This window comes from Juglans microcarpa x Juglans regia, chromosome 2D (genome assembly GCF_004785595.1).
Source record: "Juglans microcarpa x Juglans regia isolate MS1-56 chromosome 2D, Jm3101_v1.0, whole genome shotgun sequence".
NCBI classification, from domain to species: domain Eukaryota; kingdom Viridiplantae; phylum Streptophyta; class Magnoliopsida; order Fagales; family Juglandaceae; genus Juglans; species Juglans microcarpa x Juglans regia.
In genome coordinates, this window is record NC_054596.1 from 1511645 (window position 1) to 1534749 (window position 23105).

The following is a 23105-nucleotide window of genomic DNA, read 5'->3' on the forward strand; positions in this document are numbered from 1 at the left end:
AACTCCCTCCAACTCGCCAACTTTAATTCCACCACACCAATTCGGCAGCCCTAGTTGCTTACACTCCAAACTCTAATTGGCCATCCTACCCTACGGCAACCCTAGTTGTTTCTTAGCCACCAAACCCCAGCCTCACTCTTCCATCTTATTCCCAAACCCTAGCATCATCATAAACTCCAACCCTAAGCCAACTCATCCAAATCTCGAAATTCACCCTAGCCACCTCACAAAACCCTAGTTACACTTCACCATTCCTACCCTAATCACCATCCAAGTGGCCCAAACATCACGGGCAACCCCCAAGCCATCCCCATTGCATCAAACAAACCTAATCAACTCTTAGAACACTCCCACTCCATCAACTTGGCGCCACTCTCCAAGAACAAACCCTAACCCCATCTCTTCCATTCAACCCTAGCCTCCATTATCTTGGCATCTCACTCAAGAACAAGTCTAGCCACCCACATTGATTTGCCTTAGCCAAGTGCATCATCTTCATCATTTTATTACTCAAACATCATTCCTTTAGTGAAAGCCAAGTAAGATAGCAAGATCACTCAGTCATCATCTTCACCAAGGCAAGCTCGTGGACCTTAGTGTTAGGGACAAGACCGGGGTCCCTAACACATTTTTCTTGCGCGGTGTCCACTAACTCTCCTGCATCCATCATTTTCCATAAACATATAAGCGGGGGTGGCCCCGCCCCCGATATGGGACCTAGTTGCTGGGCGGGCGGACGGGGATGCCCCGAATTAAAACAGTTTAAAATATTTTTGTTCTTCTCTCCCAAACCCTTATGTACCACTGATTCAGAAATCCTATGAATTTGAATACTTTTGCAAAAGGGTGAGAACCTGAACACCGACATCTCTCTCTTGAACCATTGTTCCTCGGCTGCGATACAAATTCACAATGCGCTGCAATTTGCCCCTCTCATATGTATTTTTTCATCTATATTTTTTCACAGCTCAAATTCACTTCAATTCTGCATTTATTTTAGAAATTATTTAATTTTAGGATTGATTGCTCACTGCTGCAGTTCCAAGAAAATAAACTTCAAACATCAAACCAAATTCATTAATTCAAGCAATCATTTCCGGCCTACAAACGGTGAATACTCACGGAGTCACGTTAAAAATTACATACACACCAAAACCCAATTCATGCAACTCCATTTAAAGCCGGGAAACCAAATCAATTGCATTAATCGAACATCCATGGCGACAGAGGATCTGATCTAGATCACAGAGGAAAATGCTTTGCGGCAATACTCCTCGACTTCATCATTTTCTTTGTCTTTCTTCTTCTGCCTTGTCTCGGAATCACGGGCACATTCCAACGCTCGAGAGGCCTTTAGGTGAGGGAAAAGTCTGATGAAACCGATGTCTTTCTTCTTCTTTCTCTTCTTTTCGTTTTTTTAAAAATATAATATAAAAAGAAAAATTTTATTCATAAATCTCACACACTACACACCACTCTTTTTATTATTTTTTTAATTATTTTTTCTTACCAAATGCATGGTATATAAATGATGAATAGAAGAATTTAATTATTTTAAGAAGAATAAAACCAACAAAAATTTTAAAAAAATTATTGTATGTGGTGTATGGGGCTTATAAATAGTAAAATTTATATAAAAATGACATCTGACACTCAATCCACCTTAGCATTTGGTACGTGGTTGGTGTCCCAAACTGAACTGGAAAAATATATATAATATGAAAATCAGATCATAGGATAAGCGATTATTCAATAAAAAAAAATATTTACAATATTACTTATCTTGGACAGGTATGCATTCCTGTCAAGGACTGTCCTAAACATCTCTCTAGAGTCTCTTCCGTTGAGCCATGGCTTTGGTAAGAGACTGTCCTGGGTGATGTTCGACTCAGACCCATAATTCAAACCTCGGGATTACTCTAGTTTTTGATCTTCTTAATTACCAAGTGGCCCTGTATTAACTTCGACTTCGTTTGTAGTACTGTTGTTGTAAAGCCGAAAGGTGCTGAAGTTGTTCTGATCAGTACTGCCCATCTATATTTGTCGAAATACAAAATGGTTGCATAAAGTAGAATTTCAGGTTCAGTTCAATGTCAATCTTTATTTCCTGGAAGATTAGGTTTGCAAGGACTTCTCTGGTTGCCCTACTCTTCTGCTGTACCATACCATCCTGTCCTTCTATTGCTAAAAATGCTGGTTAATGAAGTGAGCCATCTTCAATCATAGAATGCACTGTTCAATGCAGATTTTCTATTTGTATTTATTGGAATTGGAAGTGAAAGTTGTAGGGAACCTGAACCAACCAAAGTGGTAAAGTATGTGTACGACATCTTTAAAAAAATATAAAATAAAGAACTTCTCTCTTTCAAGTGGAATCCTAAAACCTCTCTACCTTACATTCCTAATGTCATTTGCAACAATTGAATAAAATGTCAATCGCAAATGAGCTTAGAGTTCATATGACTAGTTAAGGTTATAGTTAGTGTGTTTGGAATTATTCTAAACTATAAGAATTTTTCATTAGGCAATGTTAGATTTTATTCACTCTCTTAGAGCTCATTTCGTTTCTTGACTACTCTCAGCTGAATTCGGTTAAGATTTAGATCTCTTCTAATATCTAAACACTCAACTCTCAAATTACTTAACTCATATCAACTCAAAATATCTTTACATGTGAGACCCACAGTATTTTTTAACTTACCATAAGTACATATAAACTCATCTTAACATCTAAACTCATTTTAGGTGGGTCTCACAGAACTCACTCTATCATCTAAACTCACTATTATTCATAAAGAACTCAACTTAACTCAATATTCAAATGCAACCTTTCTATTTTTAATTTAGGATTTGTAATTGAATTAGATGCCCTTTCCTGACATCATAGTGGTTTATGATTCTCTTGACTTTTAATTAGGTCACTTGAGACCAGACATAGCATATTGATTTGTGTTACTTTTGATGGTTTGGTATCAAAGAGGATTACCTGAATGAATCCAGCTGAAATTTTTGTGGGACAATCAAATAACAAAGTTGTTCAAGGTCAACGCCGGTAGATTGTTTTTACAATTAATGCATGTTTTTGCTTTTTCCCTGACTGTGTATAATTTAAGCGTAGAATGATATATTTTTAGAAATGATAAGTTGCGTAAGTACCACACTTTTTTTTTTTTTTTTTAAAGTAAGTAAATATAAAATTTATATAAAAAAATTAATATTTTTACTGATAGACTCTACACAACGCTTCCATAACTCATAATTATATATAATATTACTTTTTTGAATTTTAAAAAAGTAACAGGACAAAAAAAATTTTATGAACTTAAAACTCAAACATTCCAATAAACCGTCTAATAAATTTTTTTGAAAAAAATTTAAATGGTAATGTGGGCATGTTATTAAGTTGCAACATATAATATATATATATATATATATATATGAGCTTATTCATCCAATAAAGTATAAGAAAAGAGAAATTCATAAAATAACATAGTTTTATGTGTTATATTAGATGATAAAATTATTTTAATTATAAAATAGATCTAACATATATATGATAACATATTAATTTATAATAGAATAATAATAGGATTACTATCCTACTACTACTCATCTACTACTATTTTTATATTTGATTTTTTTAATTTTTTATTTTATTTAATGATTAACGAAGTGGGTATTAATAAATTTATATATATTTTTAATTTTTTCTTAGTGATTAAGGATGTTAAAAAATACTTAAAAGAAAATGATAAAAAAATAAAAAAATTTAAAATACATTTGGATAGTAGATGGGTAGTAATTTATTACCCTTTATAATAAATAATTTGTACAAATTTCAAATAGACAAAACTCATATAAGTTCTTGTAAAAAAGTGAATCTCACATGAAAAAAAAAATATAAAAAGGGCTATTATTTATTAATGAAATTTATTTTTTTACAAAAAATTTACATATAATTTATTTATTTGAGATTTGTACTTAAAATTACTATAATTTTATAAAATTATGTAAAACTTCTTTTAAACGAATAGCCACGAGGCGGCCAACCGTAGATGGAAAGGCTGACCCGTCAGCCAACATGGTGACGTGGCGATCGCATAGTTTGACGTGAGATGGTCATTAGCTGTATTTGGTGAGGACGCGTAAATTCCCCGCTATTTGTTTTTCTATCTCATTTTAATTTTCTAGGGGAAGAAGGCGAGACAGAGACAGACCGAGAGAGAAGAACAAGACATGAGTAGAACCTCAATCCCTAGATCTCTGCAATTCCCTTTGCTCTTATGCTTGAGCTTGATCCATCTGCATTTCATTCCAGGTCTCTCTCTATTCATATCTATGTCCTTGTTTGATTGTGCATGATTATTATTGCATTGTTTGTCAATTTCCAATTTCTCAAATTGTACATAATATTCTTCTGTCTTTGCTGGTAAAACAATGTACCCGATTTATTTTTTGTAATTAGAACAATGAAAAGGGATTAGAAACTAGAAAGTAAGAAACTCAAGGGCCCCGGTGTTTTTGGGTGTTCCGAGTGCGATCTCTCGGATCAAACTTTGCCGAAGAGTACTTGGTAGCTTCAGTTGAATTACTAAATATAATCGAAAGTATGATGGTGAGTTTCCAGTAAAGTGCTGGATTTAACATAATTCCATAATTTTCTTCATAGTTTTTGGGATTAGATTTAATTATTATATGGAATTGTTGAAAATAACATTGGTTCTCTTGTTAGCCATCAATAGAAAAGTTGGGTTAGATTTTGAAATTTTGTTATAATGCTGAAGTGATTAAGCAAAAGACGGATTTTTAGTTTTATATGTTCTCAATTCTATGCAAAAATACATTAAAAAAAAAAAAAACGATGCATTTAGCTGTTGAATTTATATCCGTGGCTTTTCTGGGAAAGGTCCAGGTGAATTTTGCTTTGAAAAGCAATAAAAGTATTTCCAATGTTCGAACCAAATAATGGGTAAAGATTCAAAATTTTAGCTTCTTTGGTTTTTTTCTTCTCTGCTATCATCGCAACCAAATATATAACTGCTATTTCGGATAGAATCCATATAACAATGCCACTATCGTTGTTTTATTCTGCTTCTCTGCAATTAGTTGGGCCTGGTTCAGGTGATGTTCTACTCTGGAAACGAAAATTACATGAAAAAAAATCAAATTGAAACTCAAGGTTGTTTTCTTTGTTTTTGGTTTTGTTTGTATCCTAAGGGTTGGCGAATGACCCACCAAGTACCAAAAATGAAAATAAAGCTGCAAGTCATGGTGCTTCGAGTGGCTCTGTAGGACTCAAGGTAGTCATTGTTTGCCTTGGTTTGGTGGTGTTTGTTGGTTTTTCCGTGCTTGTATTCAAGATATGGCAAAAGAAGAAGAGAGAGGAGCAGCATGCCCGTCTGCTAAAGCTTTTTGAAGATGACGATGAACTCGACGTTGAACTTGGTATTCGGGATTGAGTTCCATTCTCATTCGTGTATTGACTGTAATTAAATGAGGTGCGCCTCGTGGCTTCTATAATATAGTTTCACTGCTCTGTTAGTATAGGTCATTTTATGGTTACAGTTTTTCTGCTATGAATCTTTATTGTACTATGGCTTGTAGATCTTCCTGTTGATTGTGCTTATAGGTGATCTAATTCAAGGGATTGTTTGTTTTCCCAAAAAATGAGCATGTCTCACACTTGGACTATCTTATGGCTTTGGCTTTATGGTTCTCCTCACTCCTCCCCAACTCCCTCCCCCTTGAGTTAATGTGTTCATAAACTCTCTCTCCCCCCCCAACATTTCCTGCTGGCTGCTTCCACTACAGCATTTTACACTTCTACCAATTAGCCTACAATGTTAGGAAAAAGCACCATCTCTATTGTGCTTATAAGAGAATAAACCATGTACCATAGACAAGCAGGGAAAAATCAGTTTTCAAAATATTAGAGAAATATGAATCCCTTCCAATTGTCCTTCCCAAAGTAGGCCATGATCATATCTTTCTTCAACATGTAATCCACTTCAAGATAAAATATGAAATTTTCAGTTATTCTAAGGTAGGCATGTTTTTGGAGTAATTTGCATGGTGACGATTTGTGAGAAATTTAATTGTCAACTTGCACGTGAGAAGGAAATGGTATATTCCGTCTGTTAATGAGTGTATTTAAGATCGCTAAGGTTTTGATAATTATCTTTGACGACCTTGAGTTTATATTGATCTTGCTTTTCAGAAAGCTGGATGATTCTTTCAATCACGTCTATGAACATTGCCTTTTGAAGCATGCATAAGTCTGACTCTGTCTATGAAAGCATCTACTGGACAGAGTAGAACTGAAGGAATGGCACAAGGAAATTGTTATTGCTTTCCCTTGGCAGTCATCTTTTCAGTAATGTTACCCATCGTATCAACACCTAATGGCACAGGAAAGCCAAAATCCTTTTTTTTTTCGCCATCTCATAGTGTTTGTTTAAGGAAATGGGAGATTAAAGAGGTCCTTACTGCAGAATTGGGGTATGGTGGATGACGTAGATAAGCACCTCTGTGTGTTTTTTAGTTCAGAAAGACAGTAGTCTGATTTCGGTGGAAGAAATCAGACGAGGCCCGTCCCAGCAATGGGGCGGGGGAAAGGAAAAGTGGGATGTGGGTTCCTTTCGTTCGCTTTATTTTTTGTTGATTGTGTTAACCATCAAGGTTGGGGAAATTTTCCAACTTGCTTGATGTTACAGATAGAAAGTCTTTTGTGAACTGACCATAGTTGAAAAGAGATTTTAGGTGGATGAGTTGCTATTGGAGATTAGCGAGGATATGAAATTAGTGCATTTGTCATATGATCTGGAGGTAACATATTTGAGCACAAGATGATCGGAAGTTGTCTAAGATAGTTTGGCTGGAGTTTTGAAGAAATTGGATGATGTGCTTCAACTTGAAACAAAAGCAAGGCCAAATAGAATGTGGACCAAAGTGGTGGCAAGAAACATGATAGTCTATGATTAAATGATGGTAGTAGTTAATTCTGAGGTGCAGTATCACAGTTAATAATTTTGATGGGGAAGTTAATATCAATTTCAACATGAGGGCATGCATTTCTCTCTCTTATCAGTGGCTGTTATTGATGATGTTGGAATCCTTTTACTTTAGTAGTTCAAAACAATCAAAATTGAATAGATCGCTTCTCGTTCTTTGTATTTCTGCATTTGAAGTAATAGGGTCTATTCTTCTTACTGGATAAAGGAAAAGGACGAACAAGAAAAATAGAAATTGTCATAAAATGAAAAGCATATAATTTTGTAGGTTAAATTTCTTGTGTTGGTTTAATGAGTGGGTTGATATGGACAGTTTGCCTTTTTTCATTTTGGAAGTTTGGATTACAATTAAGAGCAATATGGTTCATCCTTTTGTTTTCATTTATTTGGATGATACACGTACGTGATCTAGTTGGAAGGCCTTTTAAATTATTGCTAGCAATATCACTTAAATGAGCACTCGATCAAGATGTAAACAGCCTCGACTCGTATTATTAGAAGTCTGCATTATTAATTCAGATCTGCAATGTTACTTGTGCAATTAATTGACTGACCAATAAATAAGAATGCTGTCGTTGAATGTAAATAGGACTGAATCCTTCTATCGAGATCTCTAGCTCGATACTGCATAAATTTAAGCCACGGAAGTACTGGCTCCTCCCATGCACAGATTGTGTAAAAATCAACAATATTGAAATTTAAGGCTGAGTAACCAGTAATTAGTGCTTGAGAGCTAGGTAAGCCATTCGATCCGGTAGTTGAATTGATGTTGCATGGGCTATATATGCTAGATTAATGTTGTTTCTGTGATTTCTGAGGCAACATATAATATCATCATGCTTTCTTTCTTGAATGCAAGATTCTCTGCATGCCTTTGCTATTGATCTCGTGGATTACTGGTGTTTCGAGCAGGTGCCCTCCTGGAAACTTTTGTTTTTGGTGCTTATCAAGATATATATATATATATATATATATATATATATATATATATAGTTCGTATGAGCTGGCCATTAATTTTATTATTGTTGGATTTCACTTTTCAGGTTCTCTTAAGTGGGCAATGTGCCTCATGAAGTGCATTCCATAGTTCTTGCACGTTCTGGGAATTGGAATGACTTTATACTTGACATGATCCTTCCAGCCAGTTTCCATCCTAAACTTACTAAAATTTTGTACCATACAATACAATGCTCCTGATTATAATTTTTTTGAGAAGACTTGTATATATGCAGACAGCATTGCGCAGAATCGCATGTCATTTCTGAGAAAGACCTCGAGTTGACGTTGGACATGGACTCTGAATGTTGTTTGGACGGCAGACAAGCAGCGCATGTCTTTTGGAAAGGAAAAGGGCATTCTTTGTGGGACGCCACGTTGGACATGGACATCCTGTTGTTTGCATAAAACGTGGTATGTTAGTTGTGAATTGGCATATTGTCGATCGATTTCATCATAACCTCAGCTTTTCAGTCCCATCTCGATCGTTCTCTCTCTCTCTCTCTCTCCGTTTTTTCTACCCCGGCCCTACGCCTCACAAAGGAATTTGTAGTACTCATGATGATTCAGAAGCAACATGCATGATAAATTCCACTCTAAAATTAAGCCATGTCGGACACATGATATATAAAATCCTTCACTCATTTCATAAACTACCCAACATTTGAGGATCAGATCAGATTGATCCTATTCAATATGAGAGACATGAATGATCCTTCGGTATTCATGAGGTGACAACGTTAAAGGATGCAAACATTTTATTAGGTTCGAAGGGAAACATGAATTTTCCTTGTGTTTAATTAATTCGTAAAACAACAAGACACAAAGTGGTGTCAAATAAGCCATCAAATGAGTTCCCCGCTCTTGTGCACGTCCTAATCTATGAGCCATGCATGTTTTATCTGAAACCGGAGAGAATATTTGACTCTGTATAGCTACTAATAGATGTGGATCTGAAACACAAAGATCACGTACACATAAATTTCACCTTATATATATATATATATATATATATATATATATATATATATATTTGTGGGTCAGATTAGTGAATTAATGGCTGGTTATATATAAAGCCAATGTGAATATGGGTTGGTTAGTTTGGCTCCCTATTAATTAATTAATCAGGGGCTTGATCAGAAACTTAATTTGCTGTTACAGATTTGCAAAGCTTGCTCTTGGGCTAGCTGACTCCCAAAAGAATGATTGCAATTACGTATCGTGTTTAGTACGAGAGATGGATCTGATGATCTAGTTCTTAGCCAAACAAATTTTATCTCCACAACGATCAGGCCAGCGCCCTAGCTTACAATGCGAACTAAACTTGGTCCTAATGAGAATCGCTGCTTCGGGGCCATCCTTAGACCGGTACTGCTCTGATCTGTTTATAGAAGTTAACGCGTACGCGTTAACAACATCGTCTTGCAATGGGAATTTACACCATTTCCAGCAAAACTACAAACACCTGAAACTAACTTGGATTGTTGTAGAAAAATATGAACGGCCCGGTCTTCACGTGGCCGTCAAAAAAGTGCGTGTCGACGTTGTAATGTTTAATTAATTAATTAATTAGTTGTTAGCATCACAATGACGGGGAAACCACAACTTATAAGAAATTAAAGTGCAGAGCCAAGCACTCGTTAATTTACACGCAAAAAAAAAAAAAAAAAAAAAATCTATTAATTATCCCAACTCTCATCATCCTTCCATCATCCCATAATATGGCATTAGATGATAAGTTTACAAGTAAAATGTAATAAATAATTTCTAATCACCTAATGTCACATCATAGGATGATGGAAGTTGCGATGATGAGTAGCATTACTCAAAAAATATGAGACACGTATAAAAAAAATAAATTTTTAATAGTGAAACTCACACTTTATCAAAAGGAGTATGCATGATACTTGTACAATACATGACTGTATTTAACGTTACTCGATTGCGATATATATATATATATATATATATATTTATATATAGCAAGAATGTATCCATTGAATTAACATCTTTTTGGCTCATAATTTGCGTTTTTAAACTACTGCCGAGCAATTTGAGACAAATCAAACATGCTAATTGGTCGGTTGGTCTCTTTATCGATCTACGTTGTGATCAGAATCCAAGTTATCGAGGGATCTTCTATATATATAAAGCAGCCCATGAGTTTGCTACGTACGTACATGATATTTATTATATTATGAGTTTTGTTATGTATAAGCAAGTTTGCGTATCAATCTGCGTATTAATGTTGTTGCCTTTATATTTAAATTCAAATTAGCACTGTTTTTAATAAAATTTACTTTCTGACTAATCATATTGAATAGGTATGCATATTAGTACGCAAAATCACTTACAGTTAGATTTTTCCTTATATTATATGTAGCAATCTTAATTTTTAATCTAAAAAATAATGCAACGTATGTAAATGTAACGTGAATTATTACCTTACCAGGAAGCTGGATAAACATGTTCTGTCATGCAGTACTATCTCATGGTTAGCCTATCCAATATTTATATATCATTAATTTGCGCTTAAATATTAGTTCCTAAAAGCCTTAGAATAATAATTAATGTATGAAGAAAATCCAGCTAATAATATTTGAGATGCATGGGAGTTGTCAGGCCATTGATCAATGTCTGTTCCTTTCACTCGGAGAAAGAGAAAGAGTAACAAGAATGGAGAGGCACAAAATTCGACAGCCTAAGCAAAGTGCAAGACAAAATGGGAAAGACGATTGCTACCTCCATTATATTCGTCAAAAGAAGCTGGTGATCTGTAATCAGATATTCACGTGGCTTGCAATTAAGTCGCAACTTCAACATTCCCAAAGTTATTTTTATTACTCTTTAATGTTGTAATGTGATATCGTACGTAGTACAACTAGCTAGCTAGGATGACTAAAGAAAAAGTTTTTTTAAACTTTTGCAAATTGCAATCCCTTAGATTAAAATTAGATGATGATCATTGTGCTAGATCAGACCTGGCTATATATCATAATATGTACAAAAAAATGCTATGAATTTGAGTACGTACGTACATTCTCGGCCAGTACTGTCGTTGTCCCGAATCCTGATGATACCGAGGCTGCAGCTAGCTAGCTTGAAGTCCTAACCAGCCTGACCTAAGGTGAAGCCAAGCCTATGGTGCGCGCGCGCGAATCACTTTAATACTCCTTTATGACCAATTTCAATATTCCAAGCCCCAAATCCCCGTAATTGAATGGCGATGAGGATATTGGTAGCATAACAAGCGAGCATTACGATCATGTTGATCGTCATCATGGGCTGATGAATGCGCGCTGACACGTACACCGCCAGATCAAGAGATATTGAAATTAGATTGCATATATATTGTGACTTGAGTACATGCATATATATATCATGATCATGAATTGTTGTACGTACGTACGTTCCATATATTCACTAAAGATATGTATATCTTCCCTAGCTAGCTCGATCGTTCTGTTATATAGTCACGAACCCAAGTCCTTTAATTAATTTGCTTTTCCCTTTTTGTTCCTGCTCTTTTGATTAATGAGCAGACCAGGAGGAATGTATTGATCAATCAAACGGAAAATTAGACATATTTTTTAGGAAGAGAGATCAGACATGAATGATTAATTCTCCTCGTCAGGTGTGATCTCCTTAATGCAAAGTACTAAAGAACAAATTAATTGCTTACTGATGCATGCATGCACGTACATCTTGGTGTTAATTAAGTATAAGGCCTCGAGCTGGCTGATTTTGATCAACTCTGCACACTTAAAAAATATATATCCAGCTATCTAAATTTACAAAGATATATTTATTATATAAATTAAGCGACAAATTAACGATCATGCTGCGCTCTGTAAAGTGAATTTCTCTAATAATTAAGACTAGCAGTCCTCTATTTGCATGCATGTGTTTGTTGGATCCTTGGAGCTAGCTAGGCAGTACTGAAAACAAAAGAGAATTAATAAGGGTTCTTTAATTCTATAGAATCGGTTTCCGGTCACATATAATTAGCTAGGCAGCCTCTTTAGCTTTTAAGTTTGGAGAATGCACTTCAATAACAAAAAAAGAGTGCTAGAATTCATGTGTACGTACATCGTACGTACTTGCATATACATGCATGACTCATGACGAAGAGTTAGGATGGCATGATCTCGATGTACGTACTTGCATATACATGCATGACTCATGACGAAGAGTTAGGATGGCATGATCTTGCATGCACGCTCATATATATACATCATGTTGCCTTGCTATGTTAATCAAACCCCACAATATATTTGCAATAGGCTAGGAATTAATACCTGCATGGCCTGGTCAAGTAATTGATGCATGTCGTACAAAAGTTAGCTTCGATCCCTTTAATTGTTTCTTTAACATGAGCCTTTTTTCATCATAGCTAAGCAAATTTCATGCATGCATCTACTTAATTAGCATGTAATGTAATTAAGCTTGAAGCCGTGAATCATACGTTTTCTTTCATTTAGAAAAAGCATGTAATAGTGGATCGATCAGGTTCAAGGCTCTAACCGAAACCATACCATTTGAAATGATCCCTTGGATCATCATGTATATCCTATAATACATATATAATACTATCTTTTTTTGCAAAAAGGAAAAAAAGCACTCAATTTATTATATATATAACATATATAGGGTTAGAGCCTTAATTTAGAATTAGTAACATTCTTCAGCTTTTCCTATTATAAGTTTCATATAACATTCAATTTGGCATGCATCATGTAACATCTACGGCCAAGTTTATTATGTTTTTAATGTTTCAATCGGCCGTGAAAATCATGCCATATTAGATCTCCATTTTGTAACACAAATCAAAGAACAGTGCATGCCCTAGCTAGGTCACGTACAGGGGCATCAAATTAAGTCATTAAATTCTTTTGTTGTATGTTTTTTTACCTCTTTTATTTTTTTTTTCTTTGACTTCCTAGTGCACACATACGTGGACAGCACAAAACCCTAACCTGTCTAACTGTTATCCCAAAATATTTCTGTTTCACTCGCGTTGTCAGATCATGAGTCTCTCACATGACACGCCATGATCAGATGCCTGAAAATTTAGGATGAAAGAGATCAGACTAATTGAAGGGCATATTAGTCACTTTTGGACATAAAATTATCAATAACATGAAATGAAAAAAGATTGCCATATTTGGTGCGAATTTGCTCCTGCAAAGCTGCTTTCATTTAGGCGAGGCTGTACGTCTTGTATGGGCACTCGGCAAAAAACCATTCCAAGTCCTTTTCCTCTATGACCCGGCCTCTCTCTCCCTCTAGACAAAGAAAGAAAGAGCTATAAATAGGGAAGAGAAGTGGAAGTAGGGTGTGAACTTTGGTTTCTTTGGGATTAGAAAACTTTCCGAAAGCTGAAGTAGCCGGAGTACTGTGCCAAAGCCAGGTCTGCGGTTCATTTCTTAAAGAAAATATTTGTTCATAGATCTCTTCTAAAATGGTGTTTTATAAGAGTACAAACTGGGTGCATGAGTTTTCAGCTTTAAGCATGGTTCATCCATCTGTTAGATCTGTTGCCAGACCATAGAATCTTATAATTTTTTTCCTTGCTTGAAGATTGCCTTCCCATTTACACTATGTTCTTTTTCAGTACCCATTTCCAAATTTGCTTGAAGTCACCGATTTTTTCTTTAATACGCATATCTTTGGTTTCCAGAAGTCATGGTTTTGTGTGAGTTCATTCCGGTACGTACTTCATGTTTCAGTACTGTTTTTCAAGCTTATTTTACAGCTTTTCCAATATTGTGTTTTGATATGGAAATGGATTTTTTTTCTTTCAAAAAGCTTTATTAGAAACTACATATATATGATCTCTGGGGTCTGATTAAGTTTTCCTTAGCTAATCTGAGTTGATTTTACATATTGATCTAGTCTTGAGCTGCTCATGGATATGTCATGGGTTTGATTCGTGACACCTTCCCTCTTCCCCTTCCCAACACGCACAAACACGAACAGATCAGAGAGAGGAGACTAGAGTCGGTCATGCGCATCTTAAAGTACTGAAACATTTAGGCTCTGTTTTTATTATGGAGCTGATATAGTTTGCTAGCTATATGCATGGATAAAACATATTTCCCATCTTATTACTCACAGACTCTGACTTTGAGGGTCCGTGGGATTCGGAAAACTCCTTGCTGCACCCTAGAGAGGTTTAGATCTTCTAATATAATATTATGCCATAAGTAATACGTTTGACGTGATCTAAAATAATTTATTTTGCCAAAGAAAATGAAGTCACTTTGATCGGATTGTGCAGTTGTGCCCAGAAGTGCTGCAAGATGGGTAGAGGAAAGATTGAGATCAAGAGGATCGAGAACACTACCAATCGTCAAGTCACCTTCTGCAAGCGGAGAAATGGACTCTTGAAGAAAGCTTATGAATTATCAGTCTTATGTGATGCAGAAGTAGCACTCATCGTCTTCTCCAGTCGTGGACGCCTCTATGAGTACTCAAACAACAAGTAAATTAATTTCCTCTTTATTTTTCATTTTTGATTGCTCAACATATTACCGATGATATGCTCGTCGATCGGATGAAGATTATAAAATAACCAAACAAAATATTAAAACATAAATGCTTGGTACTTTTTGTGCCGTAGGATGTCGTACGTAGCTAGCTAGCTAGATATATATATATATATATATATATAAATATAATATGTATGTGGAAATATATGTGTATTTTATGCTCATATATCTTTGAAATATACCTGTATGCGTTTACTCATTTGTCTTCTAGATCTGAAGGTGAGCATAGATGATTCATGATTTCATACTGGGAAATGGTGTTTTAACGCACAGTACTTGATCTTAACTAATTTATTGATCAATGATCAGTGTTATGATCTATGAATTCTAGTACATTACAGTGTTATAAGTAGATCATATTCCCATACATAAGTTAATTGAGTTATCTGCAGAAGTTGGTCGCTATTTCTCCTCTCAGATGTCTTCCTTTTTCGCTGCTAAATCAAATCGTCGTAAATGGAATGCAGTTTCGTAGGGGGTGGTGTTAAACTTTTGATGAAAAAAATTGCCGCAATAGTGATAATTTTGTCTGTTGGATCTCATTTTTTATGGGATTTTCCAGTACTTCCACTAAAAGCTTTCAAATCTTCCTTTCTTTTCTCTGTATTTTGAATGACAGCCAATACCGTGAATGCATCTTTTGGTTTGGTATTTTTCACTATGCAAGGTCTAGTTGTTTTTTACTTTTTTTTTTTTTTTTTTTTTCTAGGTTAAATAAGTAATAATATCATGTAGACGCCAGAAATTAGCACTACTAGTCCAGATCATTTAGGACCATGCCCAGCACATATATATATACAACTCAAACGTACAACATCATTTACTATGGCTGGCTGGCGCCTAAAGCACGAGCGCGTCATGGTATATATATATACCTCTCACTTTCTCTTTGACTATAACAAATAAGCTAACGCAGTTTTGCCTCCCGCTATATTAATGGCTTTTGAAGTTTTTTCTCTTCTCTTTAATTGGTTTGACCTTCTGATGTTTTGCACATCACACACGGCCAGTTAGTTCGATCCCCATTCTGCACGTCAAATCATGACTTGTTTTTGGACATCGATATTCAAATTAAATCACTTAATTCTTTCTGGGCATGCATTTCCCATCAAATTGCTTGATCATTCTTTTTGCTTCAACTATATATGATTGATCATATATTCATGTACCTGGCATGGCTCCCATTCATTCTCACTCGACAAAACGCTATTACATGAGGGCTAGCTCTCCCATATATATTTTGCCATAAAACAAATTAAGGCTAAGCGATAAAAGTGTCATGTTTGGTATATATAATCCCTTACAACCAAGATATATATTACACATATATATAATATTAGGTCTCAACTTATTTTTTAATAGAATTTATTATGCATCAGCTACTATTCATTCTTACATTTTATATCAATAATTTTTTTATAAAATATGAAGTATTTTTTATAAGATATGATAATATTTTTTATAGAGTGTGAGATGTGAATGGGTGAAAAGTGAGGGATGACAATAATTTTTCATTTCCCAATGACCCACGGCTCTTTTTTGGCAAGTCCCGACAAGTAAAGACAGCAATAAAAACAACATGATCAGATTAATTTGGCAGTTCATGATAATCTCTAGTACTGTCTTTATTTTAAAGAACTGATGGTTATTTAAATATAATTCATACTCTACGACTATATATATAATAAAGAATGTGAAAAATGACTCCCACTCCCAGTTCGTTGATAGCTAGGACTGAGCAAGTTGGAGGAAAAGAAACAAATCAAGAGAGTCAGATAAATAAAGATCTCTTACACCATATGTGGCATGCACACTGTAGTAGTTGGGCGCCTGTGAACCAGTCCTTGTTGCCTGCGGTCCTTCTCCGTCTTTTACCTTCCTTTTTGGTGTTAGTATCTATAATTAAAATCTTTAGTCTATCAGCACAGAATACTGAAAAAGCTCATTCTGATCCTTTCAGGAGTCGAGTTTCTCTGGTAAATCTGCTGCTTACTCTAGTTCTAAGAGCCTAGCTCCCCCGTTTTTGTATGATTCTTTGGGTGAAAAGAATGCCAACACATCTTTTATTTGTTTTGCTTTGTCCATGAAAGGTTCAAGAATGCGACGCATATCTTTCATTTGCTTTGCTTTATCCATGAATGGCTCGAGACTTCGAAAGAGTATTTGGTACTCTCAACTCTGTATTGAATCGAGAAAAGAAAATAATAATAATAATAATAAGACGACAAAGTTTTTAAAAACCCTAGCTCTCTGATGCTATTGTATACTATTGTCGGCCTGGAACTTTTGCCCGGCGGACTTTCCTTGGGTAATTATATTTGGTTGGATTTCGAGCTCTAATGTACCACCGAAGTCCATGTTGACTTTATTTTTTTTTTTTTAATTTTACAGCCAGAAAAAGGAAAAAAGAAAGAGAATCTAGAATTTATTTGAAAGTTTTTTCATTTTTTTAACTTTATTTTTATTAGAAAAATAATTTGTACAAATTTTAAATAGACAAACTTCATGTAAGTCCTTGTAAAAAAGTAAACTCTACCTTAAAAAATTATAAAAAAAAAAACTATTTTCTTATTAATAAAACCTACTTTTTAACAAAAAATTAACTTATAAAGAACTTGTATCTAACATTATTATTTTATTATTTTTATTAATACGACACCAAACTCCAAAGTGGGGTGGATTATTTTTCTTCATCTCAGTCTCAACACTTCTATAGTCTACAATAAAAAAAAATTGAAAAAAGAACTCAATTTATTGAAGTACTAGACATGATTGAAGTGCATGATCTAGCACTCCTTAACTGGATGTCATGATCAGAATGTAAATCAACTTGAGACCCACTAAGCTCTTCTTTTCATTTTATCAATCTTCAGGTCACATCACTAAAGTTACACATGGATGCCTGTAGCACAGTATACAGCACCCATTTCTTGATTCCTCGTTTGATGTTTGTTTCCCTGGGTTTGATGTCTCACCTCTTTATAAGTACTGACGCAGGAAAGTCCCCAAAACAGCTAGCCTACGTACTAAAAACTTAGCACCATTTGGAATCCAGATCTTTGGGGCGCCCGACCATGGTAAAATCCACAAGAGTCACCGGTCCATATATTTGGACGCTTTTCAAAATTGAACTGTTGTCTCTATAGAGAGAACTACCATGCAAGCTGCTATATTCCATGGAAGGCTCAATATCAAATAAAGAGTGCTTTATTTCTAACTCATCGATCGAACAGTGTTCGCGTGCATGTCTACAGGGTGTCAGGTCTGAATGTACATTCTGGTGTCTTCTGTTTCCAGTCAAATTTGATTCAGCTAGCCTCTGAATGTCTTTTCTTTTGAGATATTAGGAAAAGATGGAATCCAGCTCTTATGCGTTCAGCCGGCCTTAAAGGCTTCCTGCATTCACCAATTTAGTATTTTCATCGTAGTATACACGAGTCAAGTTTGTAAAAGCTTGTAAAAGACGGTAAAAGATGGAGCCCAGCTCCCCTTTTCAATGTTAGCAAGTAGAATCTCCGTATTCTGCGCTGCTGGTCCTTTTTTTTTTTTTTTTTTTTTTCTCTTATTAATTTATATCTTTGGAGGCTGCCCATTCTTTGGATCGTTTTAATTTATTAAAGGCAATCTAGAAACCTATCTTTCTTACCAGTTTCGTTCACTCTTCTCAAGGTTTGGAACTTTCATACTGGCTGTTTCGTCCTTTCAGTTTAATTCTATATATATCTATGCAAGTAATAAATGAAACAAAAAAAGTAAATACTACTTCCTTTATGGGTTTGCCCGTTTTAGTGATAGGAAGTAGAAAAAGTGGTGAATCCCGGGTCCTTCAAGTTCATATATATGGTACTTGGTACGTACTGGCTGAACGCGTAGGGATAGCATTCCTGGCTCTTTCTACGTAACTGAGGCATGACTTATAAGTTGATCTTCAAAGGTGCCGGCCGGTTAGAGTACTCTTTGACAATAAATTGGATTTTAAGGGCATTAATTGCGTGGATCTTCATCTTCTAATTAGATCAAATCGTAGGGAATATATACCCTTCCATATATATAGTGCTGTCACCTCCATTAACTCATGATATTCCTGATCCCTCGTTAGTGTGCCAACTAAAATAGGTGTATATATATAGATATATATATGGTGTAAGTTATTTATTTATTTTGAGAAAAAGTGTAAGTACTTAAAAATTTTGATATATAGTTTAGAATGTAAATTGAAGAAATATGTGGTGGTTTATGGATGAAAAGTAAATATTCGATCCTCCAAGAAAAATATGATCATGCCAACATTGAGTATGTGGATCTGACACTTTTGCCTTTGCGAGAGACAGTAAAATGGATTAATTGACTAATTTCATACGTAGACATGCATGCATAATGTTGGCTTCTATACTTTATAGATATATGAACTTGAGATTTATATCTCAATTCATGACATGCAACGTTTAAAATTGGGTGCAACTTATAATAATTAGTTGCTGTGTTTAAATAATTAATTAACATTAGGGGCGGGGCTTGATTTGCTTTTGGCACATGTACGTACAGCATAAAATCTACTATAGAGAAGTACAAGAAGGCATGCTCGGACGGCTCAGGCACGAGCTCTATGGCCGAAGTAAATGCTCAGGTAATTAATTAGCTAACATTTCTCTTAATTATAATTGTTTTTTCCTTAATTTCCAGTCATTCTTCTATATATGAAGCCACCCATGCATGCATTTCTATATTACTTCGTTAAATATTACTTTATATGATCTCTCGCGCGCATCAATCTCAGAATATATAATGAGTCATATGGCAAACATGATACGCATGCATGCAATATCCACACACACATGTACATGACATGAAGCTCACAATTAATTATTGAAACGAATCCTATATATCTAATTTGAGTTATTAAATGGATGAAGTATTATCAGCAAGAATCAGCAAAGCTGCGGCAACAAATACAAATGCTACAGAATTCTAACAGGTGATCTCCAGTACTCATGTTCCCTTGTTAATTTCTATATATTCAAATGGCACGCAAGAATCATTAAAAAATATATATATATATATATTTCCAATTTTATTTATTTATTTATTGGGGGAGGGGGAGCTGGCCGAGGGGCGGGGCGGGTATATAATTTGTGCAAAACTAATGAAAACATTTTACATTATTTTGTACGAAATGAAGACAACCAATATATAGTAATGAGAATGAAAGCTGTGAAAATGGAACTGGAAAGCTAATTAAGTACTGTAATCAATTACAGTGATTGACCCTACATGCGATTAGCAGTACTACTGTGATTTGACTCGATCGGTTCCACTTAAAAATCATATGCTTTAGAACTGATATTGCATCTCTGTTATGAAAGTGATTATTTAAGCTGTCCAATATTCACACATTCCAGGCCACCCTCTCAGATCTCCACTCTCCCTCTCGATCTAAACATGACTATAAACACATCGATATATATATATATATATATAATATATTACAGCTCAAATTGCTGAGATCAATGAAAATCTTCTCCTTATAATTAAGCGTGCTGCATTCTCATGCACGTGTGTATTAGTCACGTTGCTTTCTATGAAAGGGTTGAGGTACAATTTGAAAAGTCTTATTTGCAGTGATACCATATATTAATCAACGTTCTTGTTAGTAGAAATACTCATTGTCAAAGGCACGTGGTCTGATTGACATAAATCCCCAACCTCCAAAATAGAGGGCTTGGTTCAATATCCCATTTCCAAATGTATAAAAAGAAAAGAAAAGAAAAGTAGAAATACTTAAGATCATACATATATATATTGATCATTTGTTAAGTGATTGAGGGAATTTATGGAGGCCGGGCCCCTTAGTTAGGATTCAGGAACTGATTATAACGTTACAAGTTTTCTTTTTTCTGGTTGTAGGCACTTAATGGGAGATGCCTTGAGTTCTCTGAGTGTCAAGGAGCTAAAGCAACTGGAGAACAGGCTTGAACGAGGAATCACCAGAATCAGGTCCAAGAAGGTAAGATAATGATCATGACATCCAAAGCAAAAGTAAAGAAAAATGCATGGTAACACAGTACTACAGCAGACCGGAAGACCCTGCATGCAGGTTCACTCACATTTCACATATCACGATATATAATTACTTTTGTACGTAACTTCAAATAGTATTGACCAGAGCTTAACTCTTTCTGTCCATGCAGTAGTCTTTTAACCTGCACGTATTTTTCTCTAAACATTCCTACGTACGTACGCTTGCATATATTTAGATTACATGCATATTAATGCAAGTTCATTATATTAGATTTATAGAGTACAGTATAATTAACCGTATCACACACACACACATATATATATATACATTCTCTATCTATTATTTACATCATGAGAATAATGCTAGCTTGCATTTTTCTAATCATATTTGTGTGGATGAATGAGCTGTCTAGCAACTTACTAAGCTTATATATAATCTCATATTGATTTACCTCTGATCAGCTTGTTATGTACGTACATTAAATTGTCTGATTCTATTATTTCTTCACTTTCATATATAGCACGAAATGTTGCTGACTGATATTGAGTATTTGCAGAAAAAGGTGCGCGTAATTCCTGATCTCTTGTTGATCTCTTTTTCATCAATTTCTATATATGCTACTATATATATATATATATTTTTGTCAAACTGTAAATTATTATTAATTAGTACTTGCTTTGGGACTTATTGATGGCATTATAAAATTTCCTGCAGGAGATTGAGCTGGAAAATGAAAATATTTGTCTTCGAACAAAGGTACGTACATGCATTACGTACGTTAATTAAAAGAAAAATTATAGACTAGATGATGCATAAAATATATATGTCTTCCGAACGTCAGTACTATTCCATTATCGCCGGCCCCGCACCCGGTCACCTGATCATGATCACCTCCAGGCCGGGATCATTATTGTATATATATGATGAAATGCTAGTTTTTAGGATTTGCGCTCGATTAATTGGCTTGAAATAATTACATATATTAAAGCAACCAAAGAAACTGAAGATTTGCATATATATATATATATATTGGTACAACGTACGCACGCACGAATGCTTATATAGATTTATCAAACATATTCAAACTTTTCAACAGAATCGTACCCACAAGATGATTAAATAAGGAGAAGGAAAACGTAGAAAAGAAGTACTTGGATCAATCTGTCGTACGTACTTAGTCGTCGTTTACCTTAGTACGTACCATACCAGCTACACAATATTGTTGGATTTCAATTATATATATATCCGATGGTTGGAATTGAATTCACATGCAGTGAGTCGACTCTCATTAGATCGTAAAACATATATAGAACTGCTACTTCATGAGTTTCATGTCTATCATATAGACCACGACGTTCATGCATCCAAAAACATTGATTCATATATATAAAGTACTTTTGTTTCCACATGACTGCGCATGCATGCGTGCAGATAGCAGAAGTTGAAAGGCTTCAGCAAGCAAACATGAACATTTCTGGATCAGAACTCAATGCAATCCAAGCATTATCTCGCAATTTCTTTAGCCCCATTATTGTCGAGGGCGGTAGCAGCACCTACTCGCAGCCCGACCAGAAGATACTCCGTCTTGGGTACGTCTAACGCACGCTGCATACAGCATATATATTATAACAACTTCTGATCTGCTTCCTTTTATTTCCGCCATGATCTTTTATATATGTTTATACCTAGCTAGCTTATAAATTAGTACTGCTTCTAAATAAATCCTAGCTAGCTCCCCGTTTGAAATATAGATGATCATATTCATATTAATTCCCTTTAACATACATCCATGGAACAAACTAAGTTTGCATTAATCTACCCAATTTCAACCATAAATTCGTGTTGCATTGTAACCAAATGATCAATTCTACATAATTGAAAAGGCAAGGATGTATATATATATATATATATATATATATGTGCGTGCGCGCGCGCGCGCGCTTATGCATGGTTTTAGTTTGACGTTATTGTTCATGTGTTTATCCAGGTAAACTGCTGGACGGCAAATCTGCAATTGGGATGATCTTAATATAATGCCTAAATAAAGATATCATAGTCAGCTATCCGATTAATGGTGTTTTTGTACTACGTTATATATATATTGGGCTGCAAGGCCATCTTGAAGTGGCACTTTCTCTAGCTAATTGCAATATTGTTAATTAATGGGTACCATATGAGTTTGTAGAATGCCAATATCGTATGATCTACTGTTGAAAACCATATCGATTATGTATTAAGTGCTTTTGGGTAATGCTTGTCAACATGTCAAGGCAAAGGCAATATTTATAATTAATATGAATTGGGTAGACGCCCAAATATAAATGGTGATGGAGATAACGGTTCAATTCAAACAGCAAGAAACTTCTAGGCCAAGAAACTTAGGGCTCGTTTAGAACTTGAAGTTCAGTCTAATTTTAAGCTGAGTCTAACATTCAAATACCTAACTCTCAAATTACTAAATTCATCTCAATTTAAAATTTCTTTACACGTGGAATCCATAATTTTTTTCAACTCAACATCTCTTTATAT

General features: G+C 34.9%; 2 protein-coding genes across 7 annotated transcripts; both read left to right on the plus strand.

Annotated features, from left to right (window-relative positions):
* Nucleotides 1-4164: 4164 nt before the first annotated feature.
* On the plus strand, nucleotides 4165-8463 carry LOC121249704. 2 transcript variants are annotated; one of them, XR_005937631.1, is made up of 3 exons: nucleotides 4165-4318; nucleotides 5218-5498; nucleotides 8054-8463. XR_005937631.1 is itself a non-coding variant. In XM_041148465.1 (2 exons), the coding sequence occupies exons 1-2, from the start codon at nucleotides 4237-4239 to the stop codon at nucleotides 5457-5459; spliced, it is 324 nt and encodes a 107-aa protein (XP_041004399.1). In that variant the 5' UTR covers nucleotides 4166-4236; the 3' UTR covers nucleotides 5460-5594. The 2 variants fall into 2 exon arrangements, 1 of the variants encoding a protein (XP_041004399.1); XM_041148465.1 differs by lacking the exon at nucleotides 8054-8463 and having other exon boundaries at nucleotides 4166-4318; nucleotides 5218-5594.
* A 4808-nt stretch (nucleotides 8464-13271) lies between these two features.
* Nucleotides 13272-22827, plus strand: LOC121249703 (agamous-like MADS-box protein AGL11). Of its 5 annotated transcripts, none has more exons than XM_041148461.1 (10): nucleotides 13272-13416; nucleotides 14124-14179; nucleotides 14287-14490; nucleotides 19103-19184; nucleotides 19471-19532; nucleotides 20462-20561; nucleotides 21097-21138; nucleotides 21291-21332; nucleotides 22008-22165; nucleotides 22564-22827. In XM_041148461.1, exons 3-10 carry the CDS (start codon nucleotides 14309-14311, stop codon nucleotides 22565-22567), a joined length of 672 nt encoding a protein of 223 aa, XP_041004395.1. In that variant the 5' UTR covers nucleotides 13272-13416; nucleotides 14124-14179; nucleotides 14287-14308; the 3' UTR covers nucleotides 22568-22827. The 5 variants fall into 5 exon arrangements, with proteins under 5 accessions (XP_041004395.1, XP_041004396.1, XP_041004398.1 ...); XM_041148460.1 differs by lacking the exon at nucleotides 13272-13416 and adding an exon at nucleotides 13509-13715; XM_041148463.1 differs by lacking the exon at nucleotides 13272-13416 and adding an exon at nucleotides 13872-14026.
* Nucleotides 22828-23105: the final 278 nt, after the last annotated feature.

Coding starts and splice junctions, on each gene's coding strand:
- LOC121249704 (XM_041148465.1), top strand. CDS start 4,237: ATGAGTAGAACCTCAATCCCTAGATCTCTGCAATTCCCTTTGCTCTTA. Junction 4,319..5,217: donor CCATCTGCATTTCATTCCAG/GTCTCTCTCTAT, acceptor TTGTATCCTAAG/GGTTGGCGAATGACCCACCA.
- LOC121249703 (XM_041148460.1), top strand. CDS start 13,692: ATGGTTTTGTGTGAGTTCATTCCG. Junction 13,716..14,123: donor TTTTGTGTGAGTTCATTCCG/GTACGTACTTCA, acceptor TATTACTCACAG/ACTCTGACTTTGAGGGTCCG. Junction 21,333..22,007: donor ATATTTGTCTTCGAACAAAG/GTACGTACATGC, acceptor GCATGCGTGCAG/ATAGCAGAAGTTGAAAGGCT.